Raw genomic sequence first — 20,791 nt, 5'->3', positions numbered from 1 at the left:
CTGCACCTTAACTGATATTACAGAGATTCCTCATGGCTGTCTGAAATGGCTGAATGCCAGAAACATTGACTGTATTTGTCATCTTCAGACAGAATGGGAGAGCAGAATGGGAGAACTATGCAAGCGGCAGAGCTCTTCTATTAACTATTTGGTGAAGCACAATCCTCTAATGGACATCTTCTCATTAAAGTACTCAGAGGAGACAGAAAGCGAACAGACTAAAAATAAATTGGGAGCATCTGTGATGGGTTTTTCATCCACTCTGTCGCCATGACATTCAACATTGCTGAATCTTCACTATAATTTTCGAGTGAACAAAAATTGAACTGGATCAGTCACATAAATACTGTAACTACACGAGAAGCACAGAGGCACAGTATTCTGCAGCAAGTAACTCACCTATTAACTCCCTGAAGTCTTTCCACCCTATATAAGGCACAGGTCAGGGGTAGTGTGAGGGACCACTCTCCACTTGCCTGGATGACTGCAGCACCAACAACACTCAAGTAACTCAACATCATCCAAACCAAAGTAACTCATTTGATTGCCACCCCAATTACATTCACTTTTTCCACAACCACTGCAGCAATGACTACCATTTCCAAGAAACACTGTAGAAACTCTTCTTCTCAACTCTCCACCTCTATCACTAGATGAACAAGAGCAGCAAAAGTGCATGGTCACATCAGCACCTGCAAAATATGCACCATAATGCCTTGGAAATATATCTCTGTTCCTTCATCGTAGCTGGGTCATCTTGGAACGCCCTCCCAACAGCACAGTAGGTGTACCTTCACAATGGAAACTGCAGTGGTTAAGAAGTTCGCTCCTCCGCATGTTCTCAAGGACAGTTTGAGATGAGTAGTAAATGCTACTGACACTACATGAAGGAATAAAAAAATAATGCCACCAGGACTGGACTGTTCCTGCATTGTATCCGATAATCAGGCAAGCTATTCTTAATAATATGATACTAGCTACTCTTAATAATATATTAGAATTGGTGGGAAGCTCAGTAAAATCTTAAACCAGGGCAGCACGGTGGCGCAGTGGGTTAGCCCTGCTGCCTCACGGCGCCGAGGTTCCAGGTTCGATCCAAGCTCTGGGTCACTGTCCATGTGTGAGGAGTTTGCACATTCTCCCTGTGTTTTCATGGGTTTTGCCCCCACAACCCAAAAGATGTGCAGCTTAGGTGAATTGGCCACGGTAAATTGCCCCTTAATTGGAAAAAATGAATTGGGTATTCTAAATTTTAAAAAAAATTATAGCCCTAAAACTGTGTGGGTTTAGTTAGGTTACATCCAGCCGGAATGCTCAACACGCAAAGATCACCTTGGTGGTTTGGAGGGGTGTGGCGGGGAAGTTCCAGGATTTTGACCCAGTGACAATGAAGGAATGGTAATATATTTCCAAGTCAGGATGGAGGGTGGCTTGGAGGAGAACTTGCAGCTGATGGTGTTCCCATGTCATTCTAGCTGGCAGAGATCGCAGGTTTGGAAGGTGCTGCACATGGTACCAGGTGGTTTCATTTAGTTTGCACTTACCATGAATGTTATTTATAGCTGTTAAAATGACAGTTGTTGTAATCTACTTTAATAATGGAACTGGACATGCACCTGGTGGCAGTTATTGGCATCGCAATGTAAACTTACCTGATTTGCTAAGTCTGGCGGCCAGGAACACAAAGAGTTGGTCTCCAAGTTGGGGGTCTTAGTAAATCTGATCAGCTAACTTTGGTGCTGGCCATAAATGCTTAAGAAACCCACATTGCACAATAGCACAGCTAATAGCACAATCACAGTAAAACTGGGCACATGTTTGTCTTCATGTGATGTCAGTGGCAAGGAATGTAGAATTACTCTAAGCAGTACAACCACACTAACTGCTGCCACAACAGATAGCTGCTTTGCTCTGCATGCTATTCAGAGAAATTGTATGCCTTTCTGGATGGTTATTTTCAGGAAAAAAGTCTACAGTAGGAAAATCTTAGGGTTATTGAACAGAGTTATTTAAACTTGAGAAAATTCTTTTTAAAGATTAGTCACAGCATTGAAAGTGTATATGTTTTCCACAGGAGCGACTATACTTTTAGTTTGAACAATTTCCTTAATTGATCTGGTGTTCCATTTGTGTAACTAACCTTGATTGCGAGAATATGGATATTGTCATTGAAAACAAGTGTTCAACTTTTAAGCTCAGTTATGATTGGCTAGTGTGCTGGTGCTGAGAAATGTATTTTTTAACTTTAGCTCTGCAGCATGAAGCAGCACACATTCCCAAAAGAGACAGTATTGGTTTGGTACGGTCAAAGAACCCCCAAGAAGTACTCTCTACAACAATGTTTTACAAACTTTTTTTCCTGGGACCCACTTTTATCAATCTGCCGATCTTTGGAACCCACGCTGGCCAACCTTTGTGACCCACGCCAGCCGACCCACGCAACACACCTTTTCACTTACCTTCAATGTGAGACGTAACCCAGGCATAGAAAATTCACAATGCTGCCAGAATTTTAACAACCAATGCTGTCCCTAACCTCTCATGGGTAAGAAAGGGTCTGGTGAGAGGTGAGATTCTCAAAAATACTGATGCATTTCTGCAACTGGCCACTGTCTCTGTGGTTGAGGAGGTTTACTCTGCACCTGTCAGAGAGTAGATATAATCTGGGAGTGCTTCATGCAGATAATGGTGACTGTTTCATTCTGAAGTAGTGACATATTTCCGTACCAGCCTCCCCGAACAGGCGCCGGAATGTGGCGACTAGGGGCTTTGCACAGTAACTTCATTTGAAGCCTACTTGTGACAATAAGTGATTTTCATTTCATTTCATTTCAAACTGATCAGTGAAAAAGCTGCACCAAACATTTAACACATTAAAGGAACCATTCAATTAGATTCAATATCCTTACCTGGTGAGTGTTGTCACCAGGGCTGTATAATGCCTTGAACTGTCTCATGTGTGCCCGTGCTCTTGTTATGCCCTGAAGAGTCTCAAATACTTGTTCCACAACACCAGTGGCTCTGTCAAATGTTAATTCAGCTGCTGAAGAACAACCTGAAATAAAATGAATATTATATCATTCAGTGATTCCAGACCTGTGCATCCCTAAAACATGCACTCTCTTTCAGATTTCACAGTATTTGTGCTATGTGATGAATGTAGAAATTTCAGATATATTGCATTATGTGTATTTATATTATATGCAGTAAGGATTAAAAGCCTGGGATAGCATGTGACTGCTGCAGTCATGTTTTTAAAACATCCTAGTTTGAAAGGCAGCAGACACCTTTTGGAGACGGAGATGCAATTAAAGCATCGTAAAAGTAAGATCATAATTTATTCCAGCCATGGATATTGTTTGCTGAAGTTGGGTAATGGAATTTTGTTTATATATATATATTTTAAAATATTTTTATTAAGATATTTGAAATTTTTAATAAAAATAACATTGACAATGACATCAACATGGTATAATAAACATTTCCCCCCCATCTCAATCTTCACACACCCCAACCAGACAACAACAATCCACCCCCCCCCCCCTTGGAATACTGCATTTAATTTGCCCTGAGAAAGTCGACGAACGGCTGCCACCTCCTGGCGAACCCGACCATTGACCCTCTTAAGGCAAACTTTATTTTCTCGAGACTGAGAAACCCAGCCATGTCACTAATCCAGGTCTCTACATTTGGGGGTTTTGAGTCCCTCCACATTAACAAGCTCCATCTCCGGGCTACCAGGGAGGCAAAGGCAGCCTCTTTCGCCCCCTGAACTCCCGGCTCTTGCGACACTCCAAAGATCGCTACCTCCGGACTCAGCACCACCCGTGTTTTTAGCACTGTGGACATTGCCTTAGCAAAACCCTGCCAAAACCCTCTAAGCTTCGGGCATGCTCAAAACATGTGGACATGATTTGCTGGGCTTCCCACGCACTTCGCACACCTATCCTCTACCCCAAAAAAATTACTCATCCTAGCCACTGTCATGTGTGCCCGGTCGACCACCTTAAATTGTATCAGGCTGAGCCTGGCACATGATGAGGAGGCATTAACCCTGCTTAGGGCATCCGCCCATAGACCTGCCTCTACCTCTCGTCCTAGCACTTCCTCCCACTTGCCCTAAAGCTCCTCCACCGGAGTATCCTCCGCCTCCGAAAGCCCCTAGTAAATATCTGATACCTTCCCCTCTCCCACCCAGGTACTGGAGACTACTCTAACCTGTATCCCCCGTGGCGGCAGCAGCGGAAAGGCTGGCACCTGTTTTCTCAGGAAGTCTTGCACCTGCAAATACCTAAACCCGTTCCCTGCTGGCAATTCAAATTTATCCTCCAAGGCTTTCAAGCTGGGGAAGCTCCCATCTATAAATAGATCCCCCATCCTTCTAATTCCAGCCCGTTGCCAACTCTGGCACTCACCCTTTTTAGGCCAGCCTCTAGCTCGCGCCCTCCGCCTCCTCGAGCCCCCCCACCCTCCTCGAGCCCCCCCCTCGGGCAGTCACCGTTCCCGACCTCCCATTTGTCCCCTAGTAACAGTTCCTCCCCTGTCAGCAAAGCAACTCCCCCCCCACTCTCCCTCCCTCCCCCCAGCAATAACACTAGAAACCCAACCCCCCCCAAGTCAAGCTCCAGCTTAACACCTGCTCACCCTCCACTGTGCTTCCGAGAGTCAGCTGACCCATGCTGACTTGATAGCGCCCACCCCTGGCATCAAGCAGTCTGTCTCCCCACTGTTCTCACCCTCTCCCCCACATGGGTAAACGTTTTTAAAGCATCACATTCCCCAGTAAATAAACATCAGAAAAAACAGTGAAGAAACAGACACTTTAGAAAGAATTATCACCCAAAAAGCAGAACTAACCCCAAAGCCCATCCCCACTCTAATCAGCTCCCTGCAAGACAAAGTTGCCATTAGCTATCCAAACAGCCCTTATTACTCATAGCACTACTTATATTTATACAACCCAGCACAACAAATCGCCACCACAGTACTTCTCCAAGGCTTCAGTGTCTTTTAATTCGCCTCCAGCCTCTTTGTCTGGTGTTTCGAAGTAGAAGTCCCGTTCCTCATGTGTGACCCACAGATGGACTGGGTACAGCATCCCAAACTTCACCCCCTTCTTAAAGAGGGCCATTTTTGCCCAATTAAACCCAACTTGCCTCTAGGTCAGATCCGCGCCCAGGTCCTGATAAATGCGCAGCTCACAGTTCTCCCATTTGCTGCTCCGTTCCTTCTTGGCCCACTGCAGAACGTGTTCCTTGTCCAGGAAACGGTGAAAGCGTACCACCATGGCCCTCGGCTCGTTCGCTCGGGTCTTCTTCGTGAGGGCTCTGTCCGCTCTATCCACTTCTAGGGGCCGAGGGAACGCCTCAGCCCCCATCAACTTCTCCAGCATGTCATTCACGTAAGTCCTCGCATCCGATCCGTCACTGCCTTCAGGGAGGCCGACAATTCTAAGATTCTGCCTCCTGGACCTGTTCTCCAGGTCCTCCAGCTTCTCCTGCATTCTTTTCTGGTGGTCGTTCATCATCTCCACCTTGGTGTCCAGCACGGTTATGTACTCCTCATGCTCGGACACCTTTTTCCCCACCTCTTGGATCGCTCTTCCGTGGGTCTCTTGATTTTGCACAACTTGATCAATCGAAGCCTTAATCGGGTCCAGCGTGTCCTTCTTCAGCTTGGCGAAGCAATCTTCAAAAAACTTCACCAAAAAAAAAAGAAAAAAATAAAAACTTCACCAGCTGCTCCGTCGACCACTGTGCCGTCTCCCTGCTTCTCCGCCATGCTTTCCTGCCTTGCCAGCTCTGCTCGCGTCTTCCTTATAGGACTTTGCCTTCTCACACGGCCACTTCTGGTCCAATTCTCCATACACCAGAGGGGGATTTTTCCTCACTGTCTCACTCTTCACCGATTTATCCCATAAAATCTGGATAAAAAGGGGGGGGGGGGGAAAAGGTCCAAAAGTCCGTCACAGGCGGGTGCTATCAAATGTGCTACCACTCCTCCATGGCCGCCACCAGAAGTCGAATTTTCTTCATATTAAGAGGGGAGTAGATAATTGGAAATATTGGGCAGGATTCTCCATTTGGGAGACTATGTTCTCCCTCCGGAGCTGAATCGCACCTGATTTGCGCTCACGCCGTGTAGGAATTGCCGCATTTCACCCCACCCGCACCCACTCTTCGGGGGCTCTAATTCGTAGAACCTCTTATAAAACTCCTCAAAAAACCCAATCAGCCCTACCGGGTCCAGTACCATTATTCCCCTCCCGTCCTTCACCCTTCCAATCTCTCTCGTCGCCTCCTGCGTCCTAAGATAGTGAACCAGCAACCTACTCGCCTTCTCCCCATGCTCGTGCACTGTCCCTCTAGCTCTCCATAACTGCCCCACTACTTTCCCCAAAGACACCAACCCAAACTCCATCTGGAGCTTCTGCCGCTCCTTCAACAACCCTGCCTCCGGGGCCTCCAAATACCTCTTATCCATCCGCAAAATCTCATCCACCAGCCTAGCCATCTCCAACCGTTCCATCCTATCCCTATGTGCCCAAATCAATATTTTTATTAAAAAATTTTTTTTTTTTTTAAAGAGTATCCAATTATTTGTTTTCCAATTAAGGAGCAATTTAACATGGCCAATCCACCTAACCTGCGCATCTTTGGGTTGTGGGGGTGAAACCTGTTGTGTTATGTACTCTGGGATAACACGGGCTGCAACTCGATGCAGCTTTGACCAAAAGATACTCCAGACTTTGAAGTAAGTTCATTGTGATTTGTTGAACCATGAGCACAGTTCTCTGAGTTCGGCTCTCCTGCTTATCTTGCAGTAACTCAGTCTAACTAACCAGTCTGCTCTAAACCACGTGGTGGGTGTGATGCTTCTGATCTGCCCCTGTCCTACTTTTAAAATGTCGTCTGTGGAAAGAGACAGAGCATGTGTGCCCTGTCCTCATATCTGGGTTGTGTAATGCCCCCTTGTGGTAGTGTCACCTCTGGGTGTCCTGATTGCCCATTGGTCGTGTCCTATTCTATGTGTTCATTAGCTGTATGTTTGCATGTCATGACATCTCTGGCGCTCCCTCTAGTGTTTACTTAGTCGTAGTGTATTTACATTAACCCCTTGCGTATTTACAGTGATGCATATCACCACAAAACCCACGCAGACACGGGGAGAATGTGCAAATTCCACACAGACATTGACCCAGGGCCAGGATTCAAACCCGGGTCCTCAGCGGCATAAGCAGCAGTGCTACCCACTGTGCTACATGCCGCCTGGCGCCCGAATCATTATAAACTCCCCCTGACCACTGCCTTGAGCACCTCCCATAGTGAGGTGGCCGAGGCCTCACCCGTATCATTCAGCCTCACATTCCCATGTGGGGGCCCTCAACCGCTCGCACACATTCTCATCCAGTAGCAGCCCCACATCCAGCCTCCACTGTGGGTGCTGAGCCCTGCCACCCGGGCGACTTGCAAGTCTACCAGTGCGGAGTGTGGTCTGAGACCACTCCCGCCAGCAGCGTCTTATCCAACACATTTTTTTATTCTCTTTTATACATCTTTTATCTCTCTGGGGACTGGGCACTCTTTTCCCTTGGTTTCTGTGGCTATGACTCATCTTTAATTTCCTCACCCCACAGTATAAATATCTCCCATTTTCTATGCCTTTTAGCTTTGACAGAGGGTAATCTGGACTCGAAAAAGTTAGCTCTTTTCTCTCCCTACAGATGATGCCAGACCTGCTGAGATTTTCCAGCATTTTCTCTTTTGGTTGCAGATTCCAGCATCCACAGTAATTTGCTTTTATCCAGGGGGAATGGCTTTAGGTACCTGAAGGTCTGAAACTTCATAAGGAGAGAATTACCATCCTTTCCTAGGCTCCTTGAGGTTGCAGGACAAGGTGCGGCGAGGGATGAGATAGGGGTAAGGGTAGGGGAGGTGTTTTATAAGGGGTTGATGGATTGGATCAGGAGGGGGCCCTGGTGGGGGCATAAAGCGCAAGTGGGAGGAGCTGGGAGGGGAGGTGAGGTCCGAGACGTAGGCAGAGGCCATGCGGAGGGTGAAGGTGTCCTCATCCTGTGCGAGGTTAAGCCTCATCCAGTTTAAGGTAATACATAGGGTGCGTATGACAGTAGCAAGGATGAGCAGGTTCTTTGAAGGGGTAGAGGATAGGTGTGGGTGGTTTGCAGGGAGGACTGGTAATTATATCCACATGTTCTGGGCATGTCCAAGGCTGAAGGAGTGCTGGCAGGGATTCGTGGACATAATATCCGAGGTGCTGGGGGCTGGAGGTGGTCCCGTTTCCAGGGGTGGCGATATTCGGGGTGTCGGAAGACCCAGGAGTCCAGGGGGTGAGAGAGGCTGATATCTTGGCCTTTGCTTCCCTGATAGCCCGGAGACAGATTTTGCTCGGGTGCCTGGTCTCGGGAGCCACCAAAAGAGAAGTATGGGTGAGCGACCTGCTGGAATTCCTGAAGCTGGAGATGGTCAAGATCATCTTGAGGGGGTGGGTGGATGTATTCACCTGGAGATGTGGTGGTGGAAGCCAGTTATTGATTTCTTTAAGGAGGTTTGAGGGGTCAGCTGGGAGGGGGGGTAAATACTGGAATTAAAATGGGGAAGGCGGGATGTGAGAAGGGGGCGGTATTAAGGGAGCAGCGGGGGAGTCGGTGTGGATTGTTTATAATGTTGCTTGGTTGTTCTTCGGCGTTTGTTTGTTTATATAAAAATGCCTTGAATAAAATATTTTTTTAAAAGTGGGACTGTGTTAATGAGCCCATTGTAGTTTAAGATGTCCTTTGGTAATCCATGTTAATCTTAAAATCTATGTGTAATCATTAAACTAAATGGGAGTAAAGGAGTACTGTATAAGAATCCAACTTTTCATGTTTAATAAATGTTTTTTTCTTGTTGTTAAAACAAATTAGCAGCCTTGTGACTCTGTTTCTCCATGTTCTATTAAAAAAAGCAAAAGTTATGGCTTTTGAGTCAGGGTAAAACCAACTGGGATCGTAACAGTAATTTAACAATTGTACTGTTTGGAGTTCTGTCTCAAGGTCCACATATTAATCTGACTTTGTTTTTTCAGGAGCTCCTGGACTTTTGCTTATTTTGAGCAATTTGTTTTAATTTGGATTTATACCTTTACAGTCTCCTTTTATTTCGACCAACAAATCTTATTACCATACTATTGCATTTGCTTACCCCAGTGAGTGTCACACATTAAGATCACCCCTGTGCTCACTGACCGACATTGGTTCCGGGTCTGTCAATGCCTGGCTTTTAAAATTCTAATTCTTGTTTTCATATTGTTCGTGGCCTTGAACCCTCTTTTCTCTGTAATCTACTCTGTCCCTTCCAAGATATCCACCTCCTCCAATTTTTGGCCTGTTGAGCAACCCAATTTTAGTCACTCCATCTCTGGGGAGCTGTGTCTTCAGCTTCTTAGGCTCTAAGCTCTGGAACTCCCTCCTGAACCACTCACCTCCTTTAAGACGTTCCTTAAAATCTACCTCTTCTGGTCACCTATCTCCTGTAGATCTCAGTGCCAAATTTTGCTTCATAATGCTCCCATGAAGTATCTTGGAACTTTTTAACTACATGCAAGGGTATGTAGTTGATCCAGCAGAGGGCAGCAGAGCAGAGCTACTGATCAGCTGTTCTGGGGAAATTTGCATACGTGCAGTGCAGTCAGCCTAATTTGAAGGTGAACCTGCGAAGGAGACCCAAGGAGTTTGAGTGAAGGAAAGCATCCAGCAGAGGGCAGCAGAGCAGAGCTACTGATCAGCTGTTCTGGGGAAATTTGCATACGTGCAGTGCAGTCAGCCTAATTTGAAGGTGACAGTTAAACCCGAAACACTTCGTCAGTGTTTCCCACCCTACCTCCTCCTCTAACCAAAAAAAAAACCACGGTTGTTGGGAAGCGGGAGCAGGGGCCTGTCGTGAAGGTGAGTGAATGCCTTTAAATTTGCTTACATTTCAGCGGCAGCAGGGTTTGAGGGAATATCAGGTAAGCTCTTCCTTTCTTTTTCTTTTTCTTGTTTTTTTTAAATCTAGAGGTGATGTCAGGGAAGGCAGTACAGTGCTCCTCCTGCAGAATGTTTGAGGTAAGGGACGCCGTCAGTGTCCCTGCTGATTTCATCTGTGGGAAGAGCACCCAACTCCAGCTCCTCAAAAACCGTGTTAGGGACCTGGAGCTTGAGCTGGATGAACTTCGGATCATTCGGGAGGCAGAGGGGGTCATAGATAGGAGCTTCAGGGAAGTAGTTACACCAAAGACTGGAGATAGATGGGTAACTGTAAGAGGGACTGGGAAGAAGCAGTCAGTGCAGGGACCCCCTGCGGTCGTTCCTCTGAGTAACAAGTATACCGTTTTGGATACTTGTGGGGGGGGGGGGGGGGGACTTACCAGGGGTAAGCCATGGGGTATGGGCCTCTGGCATGGAGTCTGTCCCTGTTGCTCAGAAGGGAAGGGGGGAAAGGAGTAGAACATTAGTAATTGGGGACTCAATAGTCAGGGGCACAGATAGGAGATTTTGTGGGAGCGAGAGAGATTCACGTTTGGTATGTTGCCTCCCAGGTGCAAGGGTACGTGATGTCTCGGATCGTGTTTTCCGGGTCCTTAAGGGGGAGGGGGAGCAGCCCCAAGTCGTAGTCCACATTGGCACTAACGACATAGGTAGGAAAGGGGACAAGGATGTCAGGCAGGCCTTTAGGGAGCTAGGATGGAAGCTCAGAGCGAGAACAAACAGAGTTGTTATCTCTGGGTTGTTGCCCGTGCCACGTGATAGTGAGATGAGGAATAGGAAGAGAGAGCAATTAAACACGTGGCTACAGGGATGGTGCAGGCGGGAGGGATTCAGATTTCTGGATAACTGGGGTTCTTTCTGGGGAAGGTGGGACCTCTATAGACAGGATGGTCTACATCTGAACATGAGGAGCACCAATATCCTGGGGGGGGAGATTTGTTAGTGCTCTTTGGGGGGGTTTAAACTAATTCAGCAGGGGCATGGGAACCTGGATTGTAGTTTTGGGGTACGGGAGATTGAGAGTATAGAGGTCAGGAGCACAAATTTGACTTTGCAGGAGGGTGCCAGTGTTCAGGTAGGTGGTTTGAAGTGTGTCTACTTCAATGCCAGGAGTATACGAAATAAGGTAGGGGAACTGGCAGCATGGGTAGGTACCTGGGACTTCGATGTTGTGGCCATTTCAGAGACATGGATAGAGCAGGGACAGGAATGGTTGTTGCAGGTTCCGGGGTTTAGGTGTATTAGTAAGCTCAGAAAAGGGGGCAAAAGAGGGGGAAGTGTGGCGCTGCTAGTCAAGGACAGTATTACGGTGGCGGAAAGGATGCTAGATGGGGACTCTTCTTCCGAGGTAGTATGGGCTGAGGTTAGAAACAGGAAAGGAGAGGTCACCCTGTTGGGAGTTTTCTATAGGCCACCTAATAGTTCTAGGGATGTAGAGGAAAGAATGGCGAAGATGATTCTGGAAAAAAGCGAAAGTAACAGGGTAGTTGTTATGGGAGACTTTAACTTTCCAAATATTGACTGGAAAAGATATAGTTCGAGTACATTAGATGGGTCGTTCTTTGTACAATGTGTGCAGGAGGGTTTCCTGACACAATATGTTGACAGGCCAACAAGAGGCGAGGCCACATTGGATTTAGTTTTGGGTAATGAACCAGACCAGGTGTTAGATCTGGAGGTAGGTGAGCACTTTGGAAACAGTGACCACAATTCGGTGACCTTTACGTTAGTGATGGAAAGGGATAAGTATACCCCGCAGGGCAAGAGTTATAGCTGGGGGAAGGGCAATTATGATGCCATTAGACATGACTTAGGATGTGTAGGTTGGAGAAGTAGGCTGCAAGGGTTGGGCACACTGGATATGTGGAGCTTGTTCAAGGAACAGCTATTGCATGTTCTTGATAAGTACGTACCAGTCAGGCAGGGAGGAAGGGGTCGAGCGAGGGAACCGTGGTTTACCAAAGAAGTGGAATCTCTTGTTAAGAGGAAGAAGGAGGCCTATGTGAAGATGAGGCGTGAAGTTTCAGTTGGGGCGCTTGATAGCTACAAGAAAGCGAGGAAGGATCTAAAGAGAGAGCTAAGATGAGCAAGGAGGGGACATGAGAAGTCTTTGGCAGGTAGGATCAAGGAAAACCCAAAAGCTTTCTATAGGTATGTCAGGAATAAAAGAATGACTAGGGTAAGAGTAGGGCCAGTCAAGGACAGTGGTGGGAAGTTGTGTGTGGAGGCTGAGGAGATAAGCGAGATACTAAATGAATACTTTTCGTCAGTATTCACTCAGGAAAAAGATAATATTGTGGAGGAGAATGCTGAGACCCAGGCTATTAGAATAGATGGCATTGAGGTGCGTAGGGAAGAAGTGTTGGCAATTCTGGACAAGGTGAAAATAGGTAAGTCCCCGGGGCCTGATGGGATTTATCCTAGGATTCTCTGGGAAGCCAGGGAAGAGATTGCTGAGCCTTTGGCTTTGATTTTTAGGTCATCATTGGCTACAGGAATAGTGCCAGAGGACTGGAGGATAGCAAATGTGGTCCCTTTGTTCAAGAAGGGGAGTAGAGATAACCCTGGTAACTATAGGCCGGTGAGCCTAACGTCTGTGGTGGGTAAAGTCTTGGAGAGGATTATAAAAGATACGATTTATAATCATCTAAATAGGAATAATATGATTAGGGATAGTCAGCATGGTTTTGTGAAGGGTAGGTCATGCCTCACAAACCTTATCGAGTTCTTTGAGAAGGTGACTGAACAGGTAGACGAGGGTAGAGCAGTTGATGTGGTGTATATGGATTTCAGTAAAGCGTTTGATAAGGTTCCCCACGGTCGGCTATTGCAGAAAATACGGAGGCTGGGGATTGAGGGTGATTTACAGATGTGGATCAGAAATTGGCTAGTTGAAAGAAGACAGAGGGTGGTGGTTGATGGCAAATGTTCAGAATGGAGTTCAGTTACGAGTGGCGTACCACAAGGATCTGTTCTGGGGCCGTTGCTGTTTGTCATTTTTATAAATGACCTAGAGGAGGGCGCAGAAGGATGGGTGAGTAAATTTGCAGACGACACTAAAGTCGGTGGAGTTGTAGACAGTGCAGAAGGATGTTGCAGGTTACAGAGGGACATAGATAAGCTGCAGAGCTGGGCTGAGAGGTGGCAAATGGAGTTTAATGTGGAGAAGTGTGAGGTGATTCACTTTGGAAAGAATAACAGGAATGCGGAATATTTGGCTAATGGTAAAATTCTTGGTAATGTGGATGAGCAGAGGGATCTCGGTGTCCATGTACATAGATCCCTGAAAGTTGCCACCCAGGTTGATGGGGTTGTGAAGAAGGCCTATGGTGTGTTGGCCTTTATTGGTAGAGGGATTGAGTTCCGGAGCCATGAGGTCATGTTGCAGTTGTACAAAACTCTGGTACGGCCGCATTTGGAGTATTGCGTACAGTTCTGGTCGCCTCATTATAGGAAGGACGTGGAAGCTTTGGAACGGGTGCAGAGGAGATTCACCAGGATGTTACCTGGTATGGAGGGAAAATCTTATGAGGAAAGGCTGATGGACTTGAGGTTGTTTTCGTTAGAGAGAAGAAGGTTAAGAGGTGACTTAATAGAGGCATACAAAATGATCAGAGGGTTAGATAGGGTGGACAGCGAGAGCCTTCTCCCGCGGATGGAGGTGGCTAGCACGAGGGGACATAGCCTTAAATTGAGGGGTAATAGATATAGGACAGAGGTCAGAGGTGGGTTTTTTACGCAAAGAGTGGTGAGGCCGTGGAATGCCCTACCTGCAACAGTAGTGAACTCGCCAACATTGAGGGCATTGTCTTAATTTGAGTTGAGCTGTTTTTACATTGTGGCTGGCATCAAGTTGTAGTTTGTGGGACAGGTTTCCCTGTAAATCAGCAATGCCACAAGACTTGCTATTCTGTATTTATACAGAGTTGGTGTGACATTTTGATGTTGCACCATGACGCAGGAAAAGACTGCCCATGCTTCGTTGGAACATGAGCAATCTCAAAAGCACAGGCTCCACAGTATTTTATGAGGAATGTGGGATTATTCACATTGTGCAATACTAAGTGCTCTATTTAAGCCCAATGCTTAGGCAAAGTGCAACTTGACTCTGAATTCTGTGTTGTAAACTTTTTTTTAGTTCTAAGGTAGTGACAGGGAGACTCCTTGTTCACATCGATGAATATCACAGAAGTTGCATGCACAGCAAAAGCAAAAACAATAATATGCTCTACACCTGAAGAGAAATAAACACAAACAGGTAACCATTCTCAAACTGTACATCACTAAATGTAACTTATAGAATATGATAACATTAAATAGAATTTAAGATTACTGTGGAATATTTCAAACAATAAAATTAAGGCATGATTCTGTGGAATTGCGTAAAATAATGGAGCAAAATATCTTCATGTACTAATTACAGCTCTTCAGATGCTTTTATAATGGCTCAGTTAGTTCAGATTGTGGAATGCCAATGGGAATGCTATTTTTCAGTAAGGATCTTTAGGAGTCATTCTCCTGCAATCCTAACTAAACAACTGGCAATGTAAAAGTACCTTCAGACAGCTGCTGTCGCTTTATTTCACATTTCACCAAATGCTTCACATCTGCCATTCGTGTTATCGTTGCCTAGATTTGCAAATGGGGGTTGGTTTGTGAAGTCTGTCTGCAGTTTCTATCATCATTATGCCACTGAGGAATTGAAGAGTTAGTTGTTCTGAAAAGTACTAAATATTTAAACAGTCAGCAGGTAGACATACCTGGTAAGCTGTCTTGTGGCTGACTGGGTTAATGAGCATCCTGGCTGAGCAGCTGACATTCAGTTGAATGATAGATGATACTTAAAAGCACTTCCAAATTAATTTCCCTAGCCCAAAATCAGAATAATGGAACACAATGCATTCTTAAAATACCATTCAGCCCTGTATCACTTAAGTGTTGGGAACCTCCCTTTGTTACTCCATAATACGCCTGTCAAGTCTTTCATTTTTGAAATTACACTTCTAGCTAATACCTCAGTGAAAGTGGGTAATATTACTTATGAAAAGCAGCAATTGACTGAGATGATAAATAATTGGATTCCAATTTCAATGACAGCCCTTGTATAATAGAAACAGTTTTGATATTTTTGGTATTTCAAGCTAGGATCAGAATGATTCGATTACATTCTACGGTCTGTAAGACAGCTATATTTTATATATATGTATGTACATACATATACACCCACACGATACACTTGCCATATATATGAGCAGCTGAACATGCAAGTTCTTTTCTCTGGTAATGTCTATTTCCACCTCTGCAAAGTTGCCCCTTTCTCCCCCAGCTTCATACTGTTACTGAAACCTCATTGCGCCTCAAGACTGGATTATTCCAATGCTCTCCTAAACATTTCTCATCCTCCACCCTCTACAAGCTGGAGCTTCAAACATATCTTAACTAGGATTAAGTTCAGCCCTATTGCGGAGGGAAACTCGGTGGCCAGGCTTACTTAATCATGGGAAAAGTCGGACGTCAGTGTCGTAGCAGTGGGAAACCCTCTCACAATTATGTTGAGATGGGAACATGTCCATTGGAGAAACCTGTCCGCTCACAGCAAGTTGTCATTTAGGTTTATTGTTGAGTGGCAGGGATAATTGCAAATGAGAGTTGCAAGGCTTTCCAGTGCGTACAGCCGGCTGCCCGACAAATCCGGGGGGGGGGGGGGGGGGGGGGGAGTCTTTCTTTCAAAGGTACATAGTGCCCAATCAAGGAACCTAGCATTGGGTAGTTGTATGGCTATGGAAAACCATCGCCTAGTGTTGCCTCTGGCACCTCCTCACTGCAATGTAGTGGCACTGCCTGTAATGGAGCACTGGCAGTCTCTAATTGGCAGTAGCTCTTGATGTGTGGGATTTCCATTCCTGTGGTCCTCAATCCCAGGGAAGGATTTAACTTTCTATTTTAAATTCCGCCTCCCACCCCAAGTGCCATTGTGTCTTGATCTCATGCTTTTGTTTTCAGACAGCGCTGATTTTTATTCTATTAACATATTTGGCTATTTTGTTTTCAGATGGTGCTTACTTTTATTTTTCTATTAACATCTACTCTGGAAAAATCTTTGGTCTCCAAAACTATTGCCTTAGGTTCCACTACATTTTTAGAATTTCATCTTCCTGCCCTCTATCCCTGACTTTGTTTTGCTCCAGCTGTCCCTTTCCAACAGCATAAAATCCATCATCTTCCAGTTCTCTCCAACTCTGAAGAAGCATGTTGTACTCAAAGTGTTAACTTCTGCTTTTGGGTTTTTCAGCATTTTCTGTTTTTATTTCAGATTTCCAGTGACTGCAGTATTTTGCTAATATATCAGGTTGGATAATTCGCTATCTGCACGTTGGTCAGTTCAGTTCAGAGATTGAGAGTAAGGGATATTGTTGGAGTGTAGAGGAATCTACACTATATTCAAATATTCTTCACCTCAGCAAAGTGCCTGAAATGTTTAGCTCGTTTTATGAGCTTAAAACATCACAGTCATTAGTAAAGTTCTTAATTTTGATGCTCAAATTGCATCCAAACTAAAACCAACAAAATTATATTAAAACCCTTTTAATGTTGGTGAAGATTATGCTCATCACTGAAGAAACAAAAGCAAGTTTTAGTTTGTTTTTTTCTAGATGAACTTGATGCATTTCCACTGTTTATTAACCCTCAGAATTAATATGAATAAGTTAAACACCGGGAAATTAAATTGTATGCAGAAAGTTTAAAACTGTGTAGTGATGGATTTGATTTTTCTGAGTGTCTTTTCAATGCACTGTTCTGTGAGAAATGCCACAAAGAAATAATCAGTCATCCACAATTCAATTTTCCTGCCCCAGAGGTTAAATGCTCCTCAAACATTTACCATCATCTAGTTCAAATACTCATTTAGATTAAACAAAATAACTGTCAGGCTTTGAAAAAGTGTGCCATTTTTCACTCAAGACAAATAGACTGTCTAAAAAGAAGTTTGGATTTTGAACCTGTGCTGTAGGCACTTTCAACAAAAACATAAAAGGAAAACTAGAATCTAGGTGGGCCATTTATCTATGCATGATAAAAGTTACCCAAATATGCACTTATATTTTTTTTAAATGCAGCAAGCAAAATACACCATTTTATTACAGGTGCAAAACAACCGTACAATATTGGGATTTCAAACCTCCAACTTGAAAGTGACTGATTCCAAATAGTGGAAATCCCTGACCAAATAACAATTAAACACTGAATGACCTCAGCCTCTGCTCACTTAATAATTAGGTTCAGTGACTTTAAGGAGAGACTAATTCACATAAGCAAAATAATACATTGTGCATAGCAATGCAGAACACGGGGCAGCACGGTGGCGCAGTGGTTAGCACTGCTGTCTCATGGCGCCGAGGTCCCAGGTTCAATCCCGGCTCTGGGTCATTGTCCGTGTGGAGTTTGCACATTCTCCCCATGTTTGCATGGGATAGACGTGCAGGGTAGGTGAATTGGCTACACTAAATTGCCCCTTAATTGGAAAAAATGAATTTGGGACACTAAATTGACAAAAAACAAACAGAAAAAAAGCAAGGCAGAATACTCCTGTAATGATATGTAGACTGACATGAAACTAAGGGGCTAATCAGAACACCCGGCTATGGCACGACCACTAGAGGGCAATACACAACTCATTATAAAACCAGACACACACTAGTCCCTCCCTCTCACTCCTGGCAGGGACTGTAGGATTAGCATCAGAATAGTTTATATCTCAGGCTGGGTCACCACATGTGGCCTAGATCCCAGTTGTACAGTTAGTCATTATCACTGAGTTACTGGAGTTAGATCAGCAGAGTGTCAAACTCATTTATCTAGTTGTTGTCACTGAATAAATCCTTCCAACTTACTTCAAGGACCGGAGTGCCTTTCAACGTCGCCTATGGTCAGTAGCAACTTATGTTAATCAAACAGCATAACATAACATAGTATTGGTAGTGGCTGCTGCATTTACCTAGGTAAATTTAGTAAGTTTAGGGAAAGAATCAAGACAGCTATTTGACAACAGAAGCATTCGGAACGACCCTGTCGAATCCAGGCACCATGGACAAACCACAAGCTCCTCATCACCTCAGCACCAACGGTAACCTTCGTGTTAACGGGCGTTTGTTTTAACAAAAATTCCAACCGTACATAGAAGCGTCTGATTTAACAAACGCAACTGATGCTCGGAAAATAGCTCTCTTATTGACTACTACTGGTGATCACACGTTAGAGATCTACAACTCGTTTAACTATACAGATGAGCAGGCCAAAACTAAGTATGAAACCATCCTTTAAAAATTTGATAGCCATTGAGAGGTCCAGGAAAATGAAATCTTTGAATGCTACATTTTTAAGAAAAGGATGCAAGGAATAGACGAATCCTTCAACAGTTTTTTCACTAACCTCAGACTGCTAGCCCAACCTTGTAACTGTGGTGCACTGGCTGACTCGATTATCAGAGACCGGATAGTTTTTGGAATCCACTCTGATCCTCTCAAGAGAGCAGCTACTAAAGCTCAAACACATGGGGCGAAATTCTCCGACCCCCCCGCAGGGTCGGAGAATCGCCCGGGGCCGCCGAAAATCCCGCCCCTGCTGTGGCAGAAATTCTCCGCCACCCGAGAATTGGCGGGGGCGGGAAACACCACCCGCCGATCGGCGAGCCCCCGCGGCGATTCTCCGGCCCACGATGGGCCGAAGTCCCGCCGCTGGGAGGCCTCTCCCGCCGCCGTGCTTTCAACCACCTTTGGTGGCGGCGGGATCGGTGGCACGAGCAGGCCCCCGGGGTCCTGGGCGATCGGACCCCAGGGGGTGCCCCCACGGTGGTCAGGCCTGCGATCGGGGCCCACCGATCGGCGGGCGGGCCAGTGCTGTGGGGGCACTCTTTTTCTTCCGCCGCCGCCACGGCCTCCACCATGGCAGAGGCGGAAGAGAATCCCTCAGCGTGCATGCGCCGGTGGTGACGTCAGCGGCAGCTGATGCACCGGTGCATGCGCGAACCAGCGAAGGCCTTTCGGCCAGCCCCAGCGCCGGGCGTCAAAGGCCGCTGGAGCCGGATTGGGCGCCAGTCGGTGTGGTGCCAACCGCTCCGGCACGGGCCTAGCCCCTCAATGTGAGGGTTTGGCCCCTAAAGGTGCGGAGAATTCCGCACCTTTGGGGAGGCCCAACGCCAGAGTGGTTGGCGCCACTCCGCTACGCCGGGCCCACTGCCCCGCCGGGTAGGGGAGAATCCCACCCATGACTTCAGAAATCGCCATAGAAACATGCACGGTACATGAACAGTCAAAAATTGCTACCTACAGTATAAGAGTGTTGAATATGATACAAAAGCCTCCCTCGAGGTCGAGTGTGTCCAGGCCAGCTCCATGTTTCTGCAGCGCCCCCATGTTTCTGACGGCAGCCATCTTGCGTACGCAAATCGGGCCCTGCACATGTGCAGTACAAGAAAAAGTATGAAATGCCCGCGAACCGCTCTGTGCAGGCACACCACTAGCGAAGGTACAAAACGGGCAAAAAACGCATCTTGCACGCGCGAAGACGCACGGAACGTGTGGACGGTGACGCGATGACGTGCACAAATTGTGGAACCGCCCACTTTAGAAAAAAATGCCCTGCAACCGGCAAACATTGTCTCAACTGCAGGAAACTTAATTATTAAGCTGTCCAGTGCAGATCTGCACCTGAATTCAGAAATCAAAGACCACTCTCAAAGCAGAGTCGCATCAGAAGTGGGCAATTTCAAACAAATGAGTCTGATCAAGGTAATGCAACGGATCCAGACGAGGAATCCTGGATAAACCATTTCAAGTGGGAATCATCACCAAGTTTGAAACCTCCGTACAGAACACTTCGAAATGAAGTCAATCCATGCCATTGACGCTGAAACTGAATGGAACAGTGTTGACTGTAAACAACTGGCCCATTAAGTTCAAACTGGACACAGATCAAGAATGTTCCCAAAATCCTTCCAGCTGCCTGAGAACTCCAGGACTTCAATGGCAATATGATCTCCTCACTGGGATTTAGCTGTATCCAACAAAGACAGGGAGACGAGCCTGAGGTTTGAGATTGTTCAACCTGACAAGTCATCGCTGTTAGGTGCGCAAGCCTGCAAGTAACTGAATCTCATTCGAAGAGTCCACAACAAGACATCTTCTCATCCCGCTCTCCAGACCAGCACTGACAGAATACTGGAACAATACCCAGAAGTCTTCAGCGGCATGGGCACACTTCCATATCAATATCAGATTCTGCTGCGTGCTGATGCGAAACCAGTGTTTCACCCACCCAGGAGAGTGCCCGCTCTCCTGACTGAACGGTTAAAATCAGAACTTGCGAGTCTTCAGAAGAAAGGCATCATCTCCAAAGTCACTGAACCAACTGACTGGGTCAGTTCAATGGTGTGCATCAAAAAGCCCTCGGGGTACTTAAGAATCTGCATCGATCCCAAGGATCTCAACAAAAACATCATGAAGGAACACTACCCGATCCCAAAAAGAGAAGAGATCACAAGCGAAATGGCACATGCGTGTTTCGTTACCAAGCTAGATGCATCCCAAGGATTCTGGCAAATCCAGCTAGAAGAATCCAGCAGAAAGCTCTGCACCTTTAACATGCCTTTTGACAGATTCTGCTACAATCGAATACCATTTTGGATCATCTCAGCATCTGAAATCTTCCAACGCATCATGGAACAAATGATGGAAGGGATAGAAGGAGCTCGTGTCCACGTGGATGATG

At 45.9% G+C, this 20,791-nt stretch overlaps 1 protein-coding gene across 1 annotated transcript in view; it reads right to left on the bottom strand.

Annotated features, from left to right (window-relative positions):
• scfd2 (sec1 family domain containing 2) overlaps positions 1-20,791 on the bottom strand; it is a 422,636-nt gene that overhangs the window by 66,488 nt on the left and 335,357 nt on the right. The window contains exon 6 of the mRNA XM_038791189.1: positions 2,910-3,055. Within this exon, the coding sequence (XP_038647117.1) occupies positions 2,910-3,055 (146 nt within the window). The remainder of the gene's footprint in view (positions 1-2,909; positions 3,056-20,791) is intronic.

Source organism: Scyliorhinus canicula, chromosome 3 (assembly GCF_902713615.1).
Source record: "Scyliorhinus canicula chromosome 3, sScyCan1.1, whole genome shotgun sequence".
NCBI classification, from domain to species: domain Eukaryota; kingdom Metazoa; phylum Chordata; class Chondrichthyes; order Carcharhiniformes; family Scyliorhinidae; genus Scyliorhinus; species Scyliorhinus canicula.
Note: the sequence above shows the minus strand (reverse complement) of the source record. Positions and strands in the feature narration are given on the sequence as shown.